General features: G+C 42.4%; 1 protein-coding gene across 3 annotated transcripts in view; it reads left to right on the top strand.

Annotated features, from left to right (window-relative positions):
• The window catches only part of AFF3 (ALF transcription elongation factor 3), a 560,304-nt gene that overhangs the window by 495,932 nt on the left and 45,957 nt on the right, over window positions 1-18,415 (top strand). For all 3 annotated transcript variants that reach the window (XM_027128817.1, XM_027128818.1, XM_027128819.1), the window contains one exon: window positions 14,437-14,623. In XM_027128817.1, the coding sequence (XP_026984618.1) occupies window positions 14,437-14,623 (187 nt within the window). The remainder of the gene's footprint in view (window positions 1-14,436; window positions 14,624-18,415) is intronic.

The raw sequence follows: 18,415 nt of genomic DNA on the forward strand, positions 1-18,415 counted from the left end.
GTTCAAGGCCATAGCCGTCTGGAGCTCTGCACTAAAACAGCCAGGTTTACGGAAATAGGAGACTTCTAAGAAGTAGTGTTGGAAAGCTCATTTGCTGAGTCATTTTGGACATTTCTGGGGAGACAAGAGTAGCTAATCTCCCAGGTTTTTTCCTGATCAGACATTTTATAACCCCATGGAGTGACCAGATGGGTGAAGTGAGTTAAGAACGCCAGTAAACTGGAGGAATTCCTGTTTGTTTGGGCTGCCGTGTTGGAAGAAGTATTAGAGTTCTTAAAAATTAAAGACCAGTGTTAACCTTATGTATTGAGCACTTGCGACATGCTCGGCACTGTGCTAAGAACATTACAAGCATGTTCTCATTTGGTCCACCTAGCAGCCCTGTGAGGTCAGCACTGTTATTACCTCGTTAATCCAGTGAGGCAGCTGAGTCTCAGAGAGGTTAAGTAACTTCCCCAAGGTCACACAGCCAGCAAGCAGGGGAGGTCAAATGTCCATCTGGGTCTGTCCATCTGATTCTAAAACCTACCCAACATTCTGCCTCACGTGGTAAAAATTCTCTAAATGTGGCTGAGGCCAGAAACGTTGATAATTTATCTCACTTGCTGGGAAAGTCTGGCTCTACACAGAGTACAGGTTAGCGTTAGGAGCCTCAGATCTGGGTTGCAGCCTCTCTCCTCCACTAACTAGGTGTGCAGCCTTGAGTAGGTCACTTAATCTCTCTGTTTTGCCTTCTGTAAAGTAGACATAATGACTTTGCTACTTTATAGGTTTATCGTGAGGTTCAGAGGAGGGACTTGAAAAGAAAATGCTTTGAAAAATGTTAACGAACCATATAAATTCAAGCACTTATTACTATTAAAAGTAGTCAAGTAAGGACAAGAAATTAGATTAATTGGACTACATCCAAATTAAAGGGTTTTTGCTGCAAACAATATCATCAAGAAAGGGAAAAGACAACCCACATGCAGGAGAAAATATTTTCAAATTGTATATCTGACAAGGGACTTTTATTTAGATTATATAAAGAACTATTATAATTCATTAATGAAGAATTTTTGAAGGGCAAAGGACTTAAATAGACATTGTCCAAAGAAGACACACACGTGGCCAATAAGTACATGAAAAGATGCTCAATATCATGAGACAGACGCACAACAAAGTCACAATGAGTTCCTACTCCACACCTACCACTATGGCTAGAACCATAAAGATGGACAGTCACAGGTGTTGGCAGGCATGTAGAGAAATTAGAACCCTCACACCCTCCTGCTGGGAACGCAGAATGGGACAACTGCTTTGGAAAGCCGTCTGACAGTTCCTCAGAAGATTAACCATAGATGGGACTTCCCTGGTGGTCCAGTGGGTAAGGCTCCGTGCTCCCAATGCAGGGGGCCTGGTTTTGATCATTCAAAGCCTTCAGTCCAGAGAAGATAGCTGGGTGGAGAATGTTCTCCGACAGGCCTTTATTTTAAAGTAAACTAATTAAATATTTTAGAAACAGAAAAAATATCAACAGGTCCAGGACTATTTGGGAACCAATGAGTATTTGTACATTATTGTATTTTTCCTTTATTTGTGAAATGTCATCCTCTTTGGTTGGGTCACATGTGGGTCTTTAGTCAACTGAAAGTAAAACTTTGTTCCAAATATGACCCAGAACTCCAAGCAATAACTTTTTTTTCTCTTGGTTCATCTGGAAGAGAAAATTCTTCACCCATCCCTAAAAAGAAAATCAGGTAAATCCAAAAGCAGGGCTGACCCCAGAACAGAAGAACTGACATCCCTTAGCAAGTATTATTAGTTGGGCAGTAGTGCTGTAACCTCAGGGATCCTAAAGGAGTGTTTTGGTGCTGTTCAAACAGATTTCCCAAACCATGGCACCCCTCTAAGCTAAGGAAGCAGAGCACCAGACAGCTGGTTAAGAATTAATGGCGGGACTTCCCTGGTGGTGCAGTGATTAAGAATCTATCTGCCAGTACAGGGGACACAGATTCAATCCCTGGTCCGGGAAGATCCCACATGCAGTGGAGTAATTAAGCCCATGCGCCACAACTACTGAGCCTGAGCTCTAGAGCCTGCGAGCCACAACTACTGAGCGCACCGCAACTACTGAAGCCCACACACCTAGAGCTTGTGCTCCGTAACAAGAGAAGCCACCGCAATGAGAAGCCCGTGCATTGCAACGAAGAGTAGCCCCCACTCGCCGCAACTACAGAAGGCCTGCATGCAGCAACGAAGACCCAATGCAGCCAAAAATAAATAAAATTCAAAAAAAAAGAATTAATGGCTTACTGTCATTTGTAACATTTGATGTCATAAAGGTCAGAAATCTGGAACATGACAAGGGCCCCATGAGGTGACATCTGTGCTCTCTGGTGTTTGAAATTGATGATCAAGCCTTATGTTCCAAAGCCTTTCATAAAATTGGAATTTGGGCATTAGTTCTTCAGTCCTTGATCGAACTATGTAAATGGCCCCATTGACTGGTCAGGAGGGTTTCTGGTTTCTTTGGCTTGTAACACAAAGTATTCCGTATGCTACCACGGGATCAGCTTTGAAATATGAGGCATGATTTATGTCCACGTTTACAGACCTCCTATATTACTGGATTTCTCTCCTGCTGAATGTGGCAAGTTCTGTTGACTTTTATCCTCCCCTAAGACCAGCAGAAATTTTCAGAGACCTTAGGATATGTGCCATGCTGAATAAGTCTTCTCTATGACCTTAATCCCTTCCCCAAGCCATTCCCTACTCCCATCCTAGTTCCCTGCCCCTTTTTTCTTACCTTTAACAGATTGTCTTACCTGAGCCCTTGGAGTCCCCCTTCAGGCTGAAGCCACCATCCTGCCTGAAGTTTTTACATAGGCTAAACTATATCCCCCATGCTTATTTTTGGACCTAAACATAATGTTTATCCTTCTTCATTGTCACCTGGTACTGAAGAGCAATCTTCTAAATAACTATTTGATTAAAGGAAGATTTGAAACTACTACGACAATCTATTTAGAAAGTAAAGAAATGAGAAACACGGCATAACGAGGACGATCACCTGCGACCATAGGAACGTTCAAAGGCAAGATGATAGTTCCCAAAGCTTCCGTTATTAAGAAAGAATAAAAATAGCCAAGATGGCGACTCCCCTGGTGGTCCAGTGGCTAAGACTCCACGCTCCCAGGGCAGGGGGCCCACGTTTGATCCCTGGTCAGGGAACTAGATCCCACACGCCACACTAGGAGTTCGTATGCCGCAACTAAAAGATCCCATGTGCCGCAACGAATACCCAGTGCAGCCAAATAAATAAATAAATAGCTTTTTAAATAGCCAAGATGAACAACTCAAGAAGTTTATAAAAGTATTATAAAGTAATCCTGAAAAATGTAGAAGGAAGCAAGACCAGAAAATAGTCCAATTATTATATAGATCAAGAGCTGTTTCTTTGAAAATAATATAAAATAGACAAACCCTTGGCAAAATATAATAAAGAAAAAGGGGAGAAAAAACAAAATTTAGAATAAATACAATTTTTTATTTTAAGAGACTATTATATAAATTTTGTAGGATAAACTTGAAAATATAAATTAAATAGAATTTTTTGAAAACAAATGAACAGAATTGACAAGAAATGGACAAACCAAGAAATAAATTGTAAAATAAACCGAAGACCTGCCATTCTAAAAGGCTTTATGACTAGGCGTTATTACTGTCGATAAGTTCTAAACTTTCAAGGAACAGATAATTCTCATACTAGATAAGCTTTTCTTATAGACAGAACACTATGAAAGGTAAAACACTCTCCAATGTATTCCTTTCAGCTAAAACCACCGTGATGCAAAACCTGCCAAAAATTGCCCGCAAATATAAAACAGATCAATGTAAACATATGTCAAGTTCACCTATAAACATAGATCTTCCCCGAATGCTAGCTAAAATAGTCGCAAGTTAAATTCAATCATATAGTGGTAGAATCACCTTCCACAATGAAATAGACATTTAAAAGGTAGCATATGTTCTGTCGGTGAAAAAATGAAAAACTGGAAAAAATAAGAAAGTTCACAAAATATTTATCCTTGTAATTCCACCATCAGGAAGTTTCCACAGTTAACATTTGAGTATATATCCTTACAGTGTTTTTTTCTCTGTATAAATTTCTTATGTAATTACGATCATGCTACTTTGTAGCCAGCAGACTGTCAGGGAAAGACCATGTACAGATATCCTGTGAGGTCCTCCCCTAATTTGGCAAAGAATTCAGAAACACAGCTGAGACCAAGCTGGAACGGGTGTACCCCAGGTGCCCTTGGAGGTTGTAACAGTACTTACACCTCAATCCTTTTACGCTTGGACCTCACATGTCCAGTCAAGAAGACTTACACAGTCTGCGTTCTTAATAATCCCATGTCAGAGCCTGTTTACAGACAGTGGGACCCTCTGATTCTTAAGCAAAACCCGGAGTCCGCGAAACCCCATCCTCTGTCCCAGGGAAAAAGCAGGGTTTAACACTTAAGTAGTCCTGATCTATTTCTCTGCCCTCAGATGACTGGAAAGCCCATTGCTTCACAAATACAGAGTGAGAATTTTTCACAACAGTAAATATTCTGTTCTAATACGGTTTTTTTTGGATTTTTGTTTGTTTGTTTGTTTATTTTGCGGTATGTGGGCCTCTCACTGTTGTGGCCTCTCCCGCTGCGGAGCACAGGCTCCGGACGCGCAGGCTCAGCGGCCATGCCTCACGGGCCCAGCCGCTCCGTGGCATGTGGGATCTTCCCGGACCGGGGCACGAACCCGTGTCCCCTGCATCGGCAGGCGGACTCTCAACCACTGCGCCACCAGGGAAGCCCACTCTAATATGTTTATAATGACTACATAGTACTGAAAAGTGTTCTCATAAGGGTGTATAATCCCCTAGTGTTGGGCATTTTGGTTGTTTACAAATCCTTTCCTATTGCAAATAGCATAAGAGCCTATAACCTTGTAGATAAATGTTTTTAAACATACCTGATTATTTTCATAGGGTAAATTTCTAGAAGTAGAATCTCAGCTCTGTCCCTTATTAGGATCCTTATTGTCCCTACCTAGAAGGAGACAGAATAATACCTACCCTGTAAGAAGGAGACCAAGGCATAAAGTAACAACTACAGAAATCTTGAGGGTCTCTGGTCTCGAGGGAGGTCTTGTCCGTTGTCCTCAGTTGCTATTTTGTGTTGGGATATGGCTGTTGTCCTCCCCTGGGGTCTGGGTGCTCCATTCTGATTTATTTGTAGAACTTTTCTTTGTTTGATTTTGTAGATTAATGAAACATGTGCAGTTTTTGCATTGTCAACAAGTGGTATTGTAACTTGCATTACAGTTTCTCATAGCTGATTTCATCTACTTTTTATGATTCTGTATGGTTTCTGACAGTTACACTTTTCTCCTGGGAGAAGCTGACTCCTCTGTTCCAAGCTCTCTGCCTGGCTGAGTGTCTATCAAGTCCCTCCTCTCTCTCTCTCTCTCTCTCAATCTCTCTCTCTCTCTCTCTCTCTCTCTCTCTCTCTCTCTCTCTCTCTCTCACACACACACACACACACACACACACAAACACACATGCTATGGCTCTGTGGTACCTGGCACCAAGTGAATTCTCAGCAAAGGTCACACCAGTATCATCCCTCATCTCCATGCCATTTACTCTGAACATAAATTTAAAGAACCACCCACCTTTTTATCCTTAACATTTTTAGAACCGCACTTATTTGAGTCATTTTTCTCACAAGGCTATCTATATACCTGTTCTTTCTAGCTTTGGTACACAGACTTTTAAAATCAGAGCTTAATTTCCACAATAATGGTTTTTAACTAAATTAAGTAATGCCTAATTTGACTGGGTGATAAAATGGGCAGTGACTATAGAAGAGACCTGCTTGGTTGTTTCATTCATCATCTTTTGATACAATTAATCAGAGCTGGAGGTTGGAAGTACTGAGAGAGGGTTCCTTTCCACTTGATAAATTTTAAAAAAGTTTTTAGTGGAGTATAGTTCCTTTACAATGTTGTGTTAGTTCCCAGTGTACAGTAAATCGATTCAGTTATACATATACATATATCCCCTCTTTTTTAGATTCTTTTCCCATATAGGTCATTACAGAGTATTGGGTAGAGTTTCCTGTGCTATACAGTAGGTCCTTATTAGTTATCTATTTTATATACAGTAGTGTGTATATGTCCATCCCAGTCTCCCAATTTATCTCTCCTCCCCCTTATCCCCTGGTAACCATAGGTTTGTTACATCTGTGACTCTGTTTCTGTTTTGTAAATAAGTTCATTGTATCATTTTTTTTAGATTCCATATATAAGCAATATCATATGATATTTGTCTTTCTCTGTCTAACTTACTTCACTCAGTATGAAAATCTCTAGGTCCATCCATGTTGCTGCAAATGGCATTATTTCGTTCTTTTTTATGGCTGAGTAATATTCCATTATATACATGTACCTCATCTTCTTTATCCATTCCTCTGTTGATGGGCATTTAGCTTTCTTCCATGTCCTGACTATTGTAAATAGTGCTGCAATGAACATTGGGGTGCATGTATCTTTTCGAATTATGGTTTTCTCCAGATATATGCCCAGGAGTGGGATTGCTGGATCATATGGTAGCTCTATTTTTAGCTTTTTAAGGAACCTTCATACTGTTCTCCACAGTGGCTGTACCTGTTTACATTCCCACCCACAGTGTAGGAGGGTTCCTTTTTCTCCATACCCTCTCCAGCATTTATTGTTTGTAGATTTTTTGATGATGGCCATTCTGACTGGTGTGAGGTGAAACCTCATTGTAGCTTTCATTTGTATTTCTCTAATAATTAGTGATGTTGAGCATCTTTTCATGTGCTTTTTGGCCATCTGTATGTCTTCTTTGGAGAAATGTCTATTTAGATCTTCCGCCCATTTTTTGAATGGGTTGTTTTGTTGGTTGATATTGAGTTGCATGAGCTGTTTATATATTTTGGAGATTAAACCCTTGTCAGTTGCTTCATTTGCAAATATTTTCTCCCATTCTGAGGGTTGTCTTTTCGTTTTGTTTATAGTTTCCTTTGCTGTGCAAAAGCTTTTAAGTTTCATTAGGTCCCATTTGTTTATTTTTGTTTTTATTCTCATTACTCTAGGAGGTGGATCAAAAAGATGTTGCTGTGATTTATGTCAAAGAGTGTTCTGCCTATGTTTCCCTCTAATAGTTTTATAGTATCTGGCCTTACATTTAGGTCTTTAATCCATTTTGAGTTTATGTTTGTGTTTGATGTTTGGGAGTGTTCTAATTTCACTTGTTTACATGTAGCTGTCCAGTTTTCCCAGAACTGCTTATTGAAGAGACTGTCTTTTCTCCATTGTATATCCTTGCCTCCTTTGTCGTAGATTAGGTGACCACAGGAGCGTGGGTTTATCTCTGGGCTTTCTATCCTGTTCCATTGTTCTATATTTCTGTTTTTGTGCCCGTACCATACTGTTTTGATTACTGTAGCTTTGTAGTATAGTCTAAAATCAGCTCCATTTTTCTTTCTCAAGATTACTATGGCTATTTGTGGTCTTTTGTGTTTCCACACAAATTGTAAAATTTTTTGTTCTAATTCTGTGTAAAATGCCATTGGTAATTTGATAGGGATTGCATTGACTCTGTAGATTGCTTTGGGTAGTATAGTCATTTTTACAATATTGATTTTTCCAATCCAAGAACATGGTATATCTCTCCATCTGTTAGTGACATCTTTGATTTCTTTCATCATTATCTTACAGTTTTATGAGTACAGGTCTTTTGCCTCCTTAGGTAGGTTTATTTCTGGGTATTTTATTCTTTTTGATGCAATGGTAAATGGATTGTTTCCTTAATTTCTCTTTCTGATATTTCACTGTTAGTGTATAGGAATGCAAGAAATTTCTGTGTATTAATTTTGTATCCTGCACCTTTACCAAGTTCATTGATGAGCTCTAGCAGTTTTCTGGTAGCATCTTTAGGATTTTCTATGTATAGTGTCATGTCATCTGCAAACAGTGACAGCTTTACTTCTTTTCCAATTTGGGTTCCTTTTATTTCTTTTTCTTCTCTGATTGCCAAGGTCGGGAATTCCAAAACTATTTTGAATAATAGTGGTGAGAGTGGACATCCTTGTCTTGTTCCTGATCTTAGAGGAAAAGCTTTCAGTTTTTCACCATTGAGAATGATGTTTGCTGTGGGTTTATAGTATATGGGCTTTATTGTGTTTAGGTAGGTTCCCTCTATGCCCACTTTCTGGAGAGTTTTTATCATAAATGGGTGTTGAATTTTGTCAAAAGCGTTTTCTGCATCTATTGAGATGATCATATGGTTTTTATTCTTCTTTTTGTTGATGTGGTGTATCACATCAGTTGACTTGCGTATATTGAAGAATCCTTGCATCCCTGGGATAAATACCCCTTGATCATGTTATATGATTCTTTTTAATGTGTTGTTGGGTTCAGTTTGCTAGTATTTTGTTGAGGATTTTTGCATCTATGTTCATCAGTGATATTGGCCTGTAATTTTCTTTTTGTGTTATATCTTTGTCTGGTTTGGGTAGCCAGGCAATAGTGGCCTCATAGAATGAGCTTGGGAGTGTTCCTTCCTCTGCAGTTTTTTTGGAAGAGTTTCCGAAGGGTAGGTGTTAACTCTTCTCTAAATGTTTAATCGAATTTGCCTGTGAAGCCATTTGGTCCTAGGCTTTTGTTTGTTGGAAGAGTTTTAATCACAGTTCTATTTCAGTACTTGTGATTGGTTTGTTCATATTTTCTCTTTCTTCCTGGTTCAGTCTTGAAAGGTCATACCTTTCTAAGAATTTGTCCATTCCTTCTAGGTTGTCCATTTTATTGGCATATATAGTTGCTTGTAGTAGTCTCTGATGATCCTTTGTATTTCTGAGGTGTCCGTTGTAACTTCTTTTTAATTTCTAATTTTATTGATTTGAGTCCTCTTCCTTTTTTTCTTAATGAGTCTGACTAAAGGCTTATCAATTTTGTTTATCTTCTCAAAGAACCAGCTTTTAGTTTCATTGATCTTTGCTATTGTTTTCTTTGTCTCTATTTCAGTTATTTCTGCTCTGATCGTTATGATTCCTTTCCTTCTACTAACTTTGGGTTTTGTTCTTCTTTCTCTAGTTGCTTTAAGTGTACGGTTAGGTCGTTTATTTGAGATTTTTCTTGTTGAATCAGTAATTTTTTTAAAATTTTAGATGTTTAAATAAGCGGGCTGAGAGAATAAGCGTATTTGGCTAACCTCTTGTTTGTCCCTGCGAACCTGAATCCCTGAGAGAGGCGAAAGTCCTGGTTGTGGTCTCTTTGTGTCTCTTCTAAATGGAACCACCTTAGGCTTTCAGAAGGTGTAAGAGTAAGACATAGATTAGCGAGTCTCAAACTGGTACCCCACAGGCCTCATCTGACCTACAGATGTGTCTCATTGCAAAAAATAAAATGAAACTTTTCATTGTTAAAAATTCTCAAATTAGTTACTAGCATTTTAAAATCAGGAGATTTGATATAAACATCAGGATTTGGGGCTTCCTCTGAAAAAAAAAAATTGGAAGATTTGGTAATACTGGCTCTTATTTCCGTGTGGCAGAGATCCACTGGCCTGGGGAAGAAGTAGACCAGTCAGGACTGTCCAGCTTGACACTTTCCCACTGGGGAGCCAACGGTCCACTGTCTTTATCATCGTGTGTTAGGCATTTGTTTCTCTTATAACTGGACACTTCACTCATTTATGCTACTTGCCTGACCCCTGTAGGTTTTGGATTTTCAACCAGTGATATAGATAGTAGCTCTCTAAGTCATCTGTTCTATGAAATCTTTGGCAGTCCCAAGGCAACAGAAAAACTACATATGTGAATATATGAACATCTTGTAGGCTATTTTATAGTGTAATAAAATGCATTGGCTTACTGTGTCAAGAATCATTTTTCTTTCATTCATTCAGCTGAACGTTGTTGACAGCCTATTCATGCCGCACCGCCTGCTAGCACTGGGGATACAAGGATAAAGTAGATAATTCCTATCCTTAGTATGGTAAGGGCTACAAAAGAAAAATAGGTGATGTGCTAAGGGGCTTAGGGGAGGAAATATTAACTCTTCCTGGGGGAATTGAGAAAAACTTTACAGAATAGGGTAATATTTGCAACCAAGTCCTGAAGAGTGAGTTGGAAGTACCCAGAAGAAGGAAAGGAGAGAGGGCTTCATAGCATAGAAAATAGCGCATGCAGAGGCACACAGGTTGTCAAAACGGTGAGAAATTTATTATAGACAAGCTTTGGGGGTGCACCCTATGAGGTGTGGCTGAAGACTTGATTGAGGCCAGACCATGAAGAGCTTCAAAAGCTGTGTTTAATAGAAGACTTGTTCCTGGAGGTATTACAGAGCTAACAAAAACTTTTAGTACAAGACCAGCAGTCCTATCAGCGAACCTCCTTGTGCCAGCTTTCCATTTTCATGTCTCATTACATGATTATAATTTTAGATCAGTTCATATCAATAGAGATGCCAACAATAAAGGAACACCATTGCCAGGGCACCGATTACAGTTTAGAAATCAAGCATGTGTTGAGTTCATCCGGAGTATTGAATGAGAGGGAGCTGGGACCTCTTCTAAATTATTAACCTTTCGTCCATCCCAGTGGCGTTGCCCACAGGCTGTTGGGCATCACGGCCATCCACGCAGTGCCCACTAGGCACAGAGCCTGCCTCCAAGTTCCTTGTTAGTTCAAAGCTCGTGAACAACTTTGGATATTTACCCAGACCCCACAATATACTTGGCAGGAGCACCCATGCCTGTAAGATGCAGGCATTTAGGTTCCAGATCTCTTCTTTTACTGTCTGTATTCAGATTCAGCCCAGGCCAGATTCGGAAAAGAATGTGTCACTGCAGCCAAAGGAGGGAACACAGGAAGCAGATCATTTAGAATAAAGCTGGGACTCTCCCAAACGTGGATTTGGTCTTGGCCACTCACAAAACCAGCAAAACATTTCATGAAATCAAAATACCAGAAGTAAATAAACCATCCAGGGGAGAACTGGGCTCATATTATATAGCAGATGAAATCTAGAGTACATTTAAAGACAGTCTGTGCAAGGAAGTGCTGTTAACATTGGAAAAGCACAAGAGGGGCTGAAATCCCCTTAAGTGTTTTTTTATTGGAAAAGAAAGATTGTAGCCTTTTTGAAAGGTTAAATCCTTTTTCCTTTAACTCATTAACCTAGTGATAGACTTTTTTCTATTGATTCTTTCATTTCGTAATCACAGGTGAATACCTATTATTCCCAGGCACTGTGCTAAGTTTGGTGACACAAAGCCTTTTATTCCACGACCTCAGTGATGTTTTCATGCCCACACGTTTACAGTGGCACCATGTTCCTCAAATAGCAGAGGGTCCAAGAACTCTCCTAAAAATTGTCCAATGCTATGTCATCATGTCAAGTCAATCCATGTTATCGTTTCAGAAAAAAGTTGCTTTTTAAATTAAGTTGAAAGAACTGTTAGCGTCTTTGGTATGGAAACGTGACAACTAGTAAGCACGCCAAACTTGGCAATTTTAAATATATAAAGTTTAAAGTCTTCTTTCAGGAGGGTCTGTCTGATATGTCTTTTTCCATCTTCTTGATTCCACGACTCCAAAGAGCCTTCCTGGCTTAACTGAGCCCATCCTTCTGTTAGTTCTCATCTGCAGTGATGACCATCCCCGGCTTCTTTATTCTGCCACCCTGGCTGCTGCAGCTCCCCCAGCAGAGGCAAAGCAACTGCACGCGCTCCTGGCGAGAGCAGTCATTGTGCCGAGTCCTGAATGACCAGCTGTCCCCCAGAGACCCACAAAAAGGCTAGTTAATGGAGCAGGCTTTCTGCAGGTAGGGGTAGTTATCTTGATCCCACAACTGGAACCACCAGAGCCCTTGCACACAAGCCTGCCCCCATCCTTGACGTGGATTGCTTCCAGCGACACTGTCTCCACCGGGCCCATTGAAACATGAATGTATTCAGCCCTGACTCCAGAGGACTGGGGCCTCACAGCACTTCAAAGCAAAGCAGGAAGAAAACCTGAAATTCTTGGCTCTCCCGATGGTTTCAAAAACAAATAATAATTACGCCAGTAAAACTGTCGTTTTAAGTCAATTTCCTAATTTAAGGAAGGAAAACATAAAACTCTGAGACTTTTCTGCCAATCTAATTCAGATCAGAGACTCTGTCTTGCTGGGCTAGTGGGTCTCATTACGATAGGACAGCAGTCAGAAAAGGAAGGCAGCACAGGAACTGTTTAATGGCCGTTTTCCCAGAAATTAAAGTGCAGCTTTTCAAAAGACAGTCACTTTGCGGTGCAAGCCCCAGGGAACTGCACACACGTTGCTGCCTCTGCCGCAAACACAGCAACCAGGTGCACACAGCAGTGGCTTCAGTGTCCTTTGTTGTCGGAATGAAAGTGGGAGAATGTACCGCTTGGTGATCAAAGCCTTTGACCATCATATAAAACCAATCAAAATGCTCTTTATTTCCCTTAATTTCCTAGTCTTCAGCAAATGTCATTCCAGGGTGTGGCGGGGAGACAGACCTCTTTCCTCCACCATGTGTTGCTTGGCTCTGGGGAGTTTTTACGTTTTGGTTGGTTTGTTTGGGTTGGGGTGGGTTTCTGTCTGTTTGTTTTTGGAGTTTTCCCCCAGTGTTTGGGGGACTTCCTGACACACTGTTAACATGGATCCCAGCCGTTCGTGTTCAGTCACAATCTAATAACCTTCTTTTTTTTTTTTTTTAATGACTCCATTGATAGTAGCCATGTCGACTCAGCTGCCAGGAAAGATGGATTTTAGTTCATAAGGGAAGAAAGAAATATTGCAACCCTTTGATCACTAACCGTCCCTTCCCAGCCTCTGTAAAAAGATCCAGGATCCCTCACTCAACACCAGAACAAACAGCAGGCTGGAAAAGGAATTGTTGCAGCTCAGGCAAGGCGTAAAGGTGCAGATGTTGTCTGACGTTGAAGAATTTTGTCAGACAGTAGGTATGGACCATGACATTGGCAGAAGAAATAAAAGCCACTAGGGAAGGTTATGTTCAAACTCCATTTTTCCCTAAGCCTGCAGTTCAAAACAGTGCTTTGACTTTCAGGTACATCCTGTAAGATAGTTTCTTGTCTTATCATTCCTCTGGGAGAAGCAAGGTTCCAGTGAGTTTTAAACATCCCCCCCCTCCCCCCATCCCTGCCCCAACACTGAGGATTTATGAGACTCTGTCCTTGAGCACAGCATTTGTCAAAGATTTAAGGGGCGGGTGAAAAGGGTCCTTTACCTTGTCCTGGCTGATTTGCACTTGAGACCATAAACTCTCTGACAAGCTCCCTCAGCCCTGGGCCTTCACTCGCATTCATCCTGTTGAAGCAGTGGTCCCGGCTGGAAGGGGCAAGCAGATATTTGCTGACTCGACATTTAAAAAGTGGTCACTGCATTTTCTGGGTTTAGAGTTTGACCTCAAAAAAACAGTCAGGTGTGTTTCAATGCAATTAATAAAGGACTTTGAAGATGTTGACTATTATGTGAGTATTGAAACTTTCTTTTTGGCTCACTGTTTGGGTGGATGTGTGTGATTTGAATTTTTGTGGTTAATTAATTACCATGAGAAGTGTCCGTGTTTCCTGTTCTCTTTGAGTCTATAATTTGAGTATGTAACTTTCTGGCAAATTTCAGCAGGGATACGAACATCGAGTATAATTCCAAATAGTATTGCTATAAGCCACTGTACTGGGGTTGAATTTTAAAGTCTAAAATATTTTAAAATGTGTGAGTGAGGGATCTTCAGTTCTATAATAAAGGGCTCAAAGGAACATTACTTGTTTATACAGCAAGCCGGCTCCTGTAAAGACTACAGGACTCGCCTCTGTGGGCAGGAAGAGGTGGGAAGCAAGACAACTTTGTCGGTCCCGCTGTCTCCGGAACCTTCCAGCAGGCCGTGAGAGCACAGAGCAGGACACTGTGCCCTTCCTCACAGCCCACTTCCTAAAATAAAGCAAACAGACATTTTCGTTCTTTACAAAATATTTCAAGCATTTTAGATTTCCTTGCCTTTTTGTCGGTGATTGGAATCGGGAATGCATTTGAAAAGCCATTCCCAGAAACAGGAGCAAACTAGAAACAGTCCTTCTGCAGTTACACCACCTTCCCCTCTAAAACGATCACACAAACTAGTCACACTGACGAGGGCCTGATTACCAAGTGGCACCGACTTTCACTCCCAATTTAATTTCTGTGCATCCATTGTTTTAACTGTGAGGCTGCTTTGACCTTGACGGTGGCTCTGGAGCTTCAGGTGACGCTGACAGATGCGCAGGCTGGTGGAACAACAGCTCGCTCGGTGGTGTATGCGTGTTTGCTCACTTGGCTTTCCTCCCCTTCCCTTCCCGGGGCCTCGTGGGCTGACAGTGCCGGCCTCCCGCAGGCCGACTGCAGGGCCTCCGTGCCCTCCAGCAAGGGCAGCAGCAGCGGCAGCAGCAGCAGCGGCAGCAGTTCCTCCAGCGACTCGGAGAGCAGCTCGGGATCTGACTCAGAGACCGAGAGCAGCTCCAGCGAGAGTGAGGGCAGCAAACCTCCCCACTACTCCAGCCCTGAGGTAAGGACACGCTGGCCCCTGAGCGCCTCCCCTGCCTGCGTCTCCCCGACCCGGTGAGCGAGGGCAGTCTTCCTCCGAGTGTGGTTCTCACACCTCCTGCTCCTCCAGCCTCAGTGCTATGACACTGGCCTGCGAGGCGCCGTGACCTCTCTAGGCCACCACCTCCTGGCAGCCTGCCGGGGTTGGTTTAGGCTCATTTACCCCAGCCCCTCCTCACAGCGCTCCTAATCACAGAGCTTCCTTTGAAGTCTAGAAACTTCATCTCTTATGGTCCCAAAATTCTCTATCTTGACTTCCAGAACTTTCCAAGTATGCTGTAAACATCACTGACTGGAAATAACCTGAGGATCAGGTCTCCCTAAGGGTCAGCCGAGGCAATAAGCAGACAGGGCAGCTCCCCGCCTGGAAGTGTGAGCCCCCGTAAATCACGGGGAAAGGAGTTTTGTGGATTGGACATGGTTAGGATCTTACCTTTTTTCAGCTCATCACAGATTAGGAGAACAAGGGCTATAAATATGAATAAAACCTCCTTTGTTTTCTTTGTGAAAAAGGAAAATTAGCATCAACTTACAAATACTCATGAAAACTTTTATAGCTATGATGAGTATCTGTGTGGAAGATTAAGGTGCCTCGTATAAAAATATTATAAGGTCCCAACAAAAGCCATTGCTACTTCTACTTTAAAGGGGAAAAAGAGGAAAATTTAATAGCAATTCAGAGCATGGATTCTTGAGAGAGGGCTGAGAGCACCCTTCTCTAGTCCCTGGATCTGTAAGGGTAGACTTTGATTTCTAAAGAGGGAATAAAATATGCTGCTTCTCGAGTGTATAAACATTTGATGCTACTGTGGCTCATAGGATTTGACTTTTTACCTACAACCTCCTGTACCACTCTGGGCCCAAATTTCTAAATATGCTCTAAAATGAAACCAAGGGCTTCCCTGGTGGCGCAGTGGTTGAGAGTCCGCCTGCCGATGCAGGGGACACGGGTTCGTGCCCCGATCCGGGAAGATACCACATGCCGCGGAGCGGCTGTGCCCGTGAGCCATGGCCGCTAAGCCGGCGCGTCCGGAGCCTGTGCTCCGCAACGGGAGAGACCACAACAGTGAGAGGCCTGCATACCACAAAAAAAAAAAAAATGAAGCCAAACCCATATATGCAGACCTTGGCGGTGAGAGGTTTTTGGTTTTTTTTTTTGGCCACACGGCAATGCGTGCAGATCTTAGTTCCCTGACCAGGGATCGAACCTGTGACCCCTGAAGTGGAAGTGTGGAGTCTTAACCACTGGACCCCCAGGGAAGTCCCCAGGAGCACCTTTAAGGGCCAGCAAGACCCATGTTTCCAGCTTGTGTACCTGTGTCTCTGTCTCTCTCTGTCTCTCTCCCTTTCCCTATCTATCTTTCTATCCCTATCTCCCTATTTAAGGGGAAGGCCCTTGACAACATTAACCTATAAAAGCCATATGTTGATATAATCCTGACTTTTCCCAGAAGCTAAATTATTTTTCCTTCTTCATCATTTCATTCATTCATCCATTCATTCACTCATTTAGTGTTCCTTCAACGAAGATCTATTGAGTCTCTGCCACAGATATGATGCTTGGCCCTGAGAGACAGCAATGAGCTGACAGAGAAGGTTCCTGTCTTCAAAGAGCTGATATTCTAATGGGAGTAATTTGAAACAAACAAAAATACAGGAGTTAAATAAAACAGAGGCGTTAACCGGGCTTCTTCAGAGCCAGCTTTATGCTCTAATTTGTTGAAAAACTCCAGAATATTTAGTAGAAAGAACTGGGTTCCAGGGACATCGCAAGAGCCAGGGGGGACAGTGGCGGTAGATTAAAAGCGTTAGGGTCTGTGAACGTTACCTCCAGCCCAGGCTCTTTGTGACTTTGAAGGTTAAATTCAGGAAAGTTGAGTCTCATTTGCACGCTGAAATGTGACTCCTGGAGTTTCTAGACGAGGCTGAAAGCAGCCTTGGAGAAGTACAGCTATAAACGGCTTTAAGCAGATTCTCTCTAAATGTCACTGAGATAATCACAAAGACCTGAACTCTTGGGTGATGAAAGGAAGCACTTGCCGTTCCTTGTTTCTTCCAGCAGCTACCAGAGGCCCCTAGCTGAGGAGAAGGAGGGGAGCCTGGTAACACAGGCCTCAAAGTTTAAGTTGCCTGAGGCTGCGTGTAGCTTTCAACTCCTGGCTTCTCTATGCAGAGGGAGTGCAGGAGTGACAAGAGATGTAGCCACACTGCAGGTGGCTTCTTTCTGCTGGAAAGGAATGTATTCCTTGGAATAAAAGCAAGGTTTCTTTTAACATTTTTCCCAAGGTGACTAGAGAGACACGCCCTTCAGAAATACAATGAGGGAATTCCCTGGTGGTCCAGTGGTTGGGACTCCCGCATTTTCACTGCCAAGGGCGCGGGTGTGATCCCTGGTCAGGGAGCTAAGATCCCAGAACCCGTGTGGCATGACCAAAAATTAAAAAAAAATTAGAAAAGAAATACAGTGAGTTTGCAGAATGAAAGTTGAGAAGAGGGGAAGCATTACCTGCTGAGTCTCCACGGAAAAATTAGAAAAGAAATACAGTGAGTTTGCAGAATGAAAGTTGCGAAGAGGGGAAGCATTACCTGCTGAGTCTTCGTGACATCTCTGCTTTCTTCTGGCCTAGCAAGCCCGGGACCCCTTAAAGAGAGCAGTGAGACCCCTTTTCCTTCCCCCCCACAGGACAATCCAGCTCTTTATAGCCACACACCTCACATTCCGTTGTCAAGACCTGTTTACGCTGCTTTGCAGCAGAACATTTGTGGCCCTCCTTTCCTTCCTGGAAATATCCTGAGGCCCTCCTATTATCAAGCAGGAGACCCTCATGATATCCCAAGACACCTGCATTCTCCCCCTCAACGTCCAGCACTGGACACCCACTTGGCTCTCCTGAGTTTCATACGAGCTGTTGTTTATGGCCGTGGCTGTAGAAAGCCACTGCATTTCACATGAATCACCATAGTCTAACCCCTTGTCTGCAAGCTAGCACGGAAGAGACCCCGAAAACAGTATTTCCATCACTGCAGATCCCCTCTCTGCGGCCTGACGTTTGCTTGCTTCTCCTCAGCCTAATTGTTTTCATTTGAGTTGTATCTTCTTTCCTGGCCTGGGACATCCTTTCACGCCAGAGCTTCACAGGGGGAAGCGCCTCGCCCTTCAGTTAGCACGTTTACACCAGCACACAGAGCTCCTTAGACCCGTGTTCCCCAAGTAAAGGATGCTGCGGGGACAAGAAAGAGCCTGGTCACAGGATTTTGAGGAGATCCAGAATAAAGTAGGTTTCACCTGTTTCTTTACCGAAGGGCATCATTCAGCCCTTAATTTTGCTCACGTAAACGGTGTTCTCCATTGTGGCATTTCCCAAATGTATCTGACCACGGAAACTTTTCTTTATTGGGATATATGAACTCAAAGCACATTTTGGAAAATGCTGCCCTAGATTGTTCTTGAAAATCAGCAGGTACACGATACAAGTTATTCATTGATTCAATAGGCTTCTCCTTAATTAGGCATCTGTGGGGTATGTGGCAGTGGGTGCTCTGAAGGGTATAGATGAAGTAGAGACTAAAGTACACAGTGGAGAGCTTATACACTGATCAGAGGGAAGATTGATCAGAGAGGAGAGTCCTGGATGGAAATACAAAGCAGCAAGCCAGGAAACAATCAAATGCACTGGGCAGAAACCCTGATGGACAGCTCAGGAAATGGACCAGAGCCAGCAGCGTGGCAGGAAAGGAACCCCAAGCCCTGAGT

Source organism: Aethalodelphis obliquidens, unplaced genomic scaffold (genome assembly GCF_003676395.1).
Source record: "Aethalodelphis obliquidens isolate GAN/ISIS:26980383/991018 unplaced genomic scaffold, ASM367639v1 scaffold35, whole genome shotgun sequence".
Classification (NCBI taxonomy): domain Eukaryota; kingdom Metazoa; phylum Chordata; class Mammalia; order Artiodactyla; family Delphinidae; genus Aethalodelphis; species Aethalodelphis obliquidens.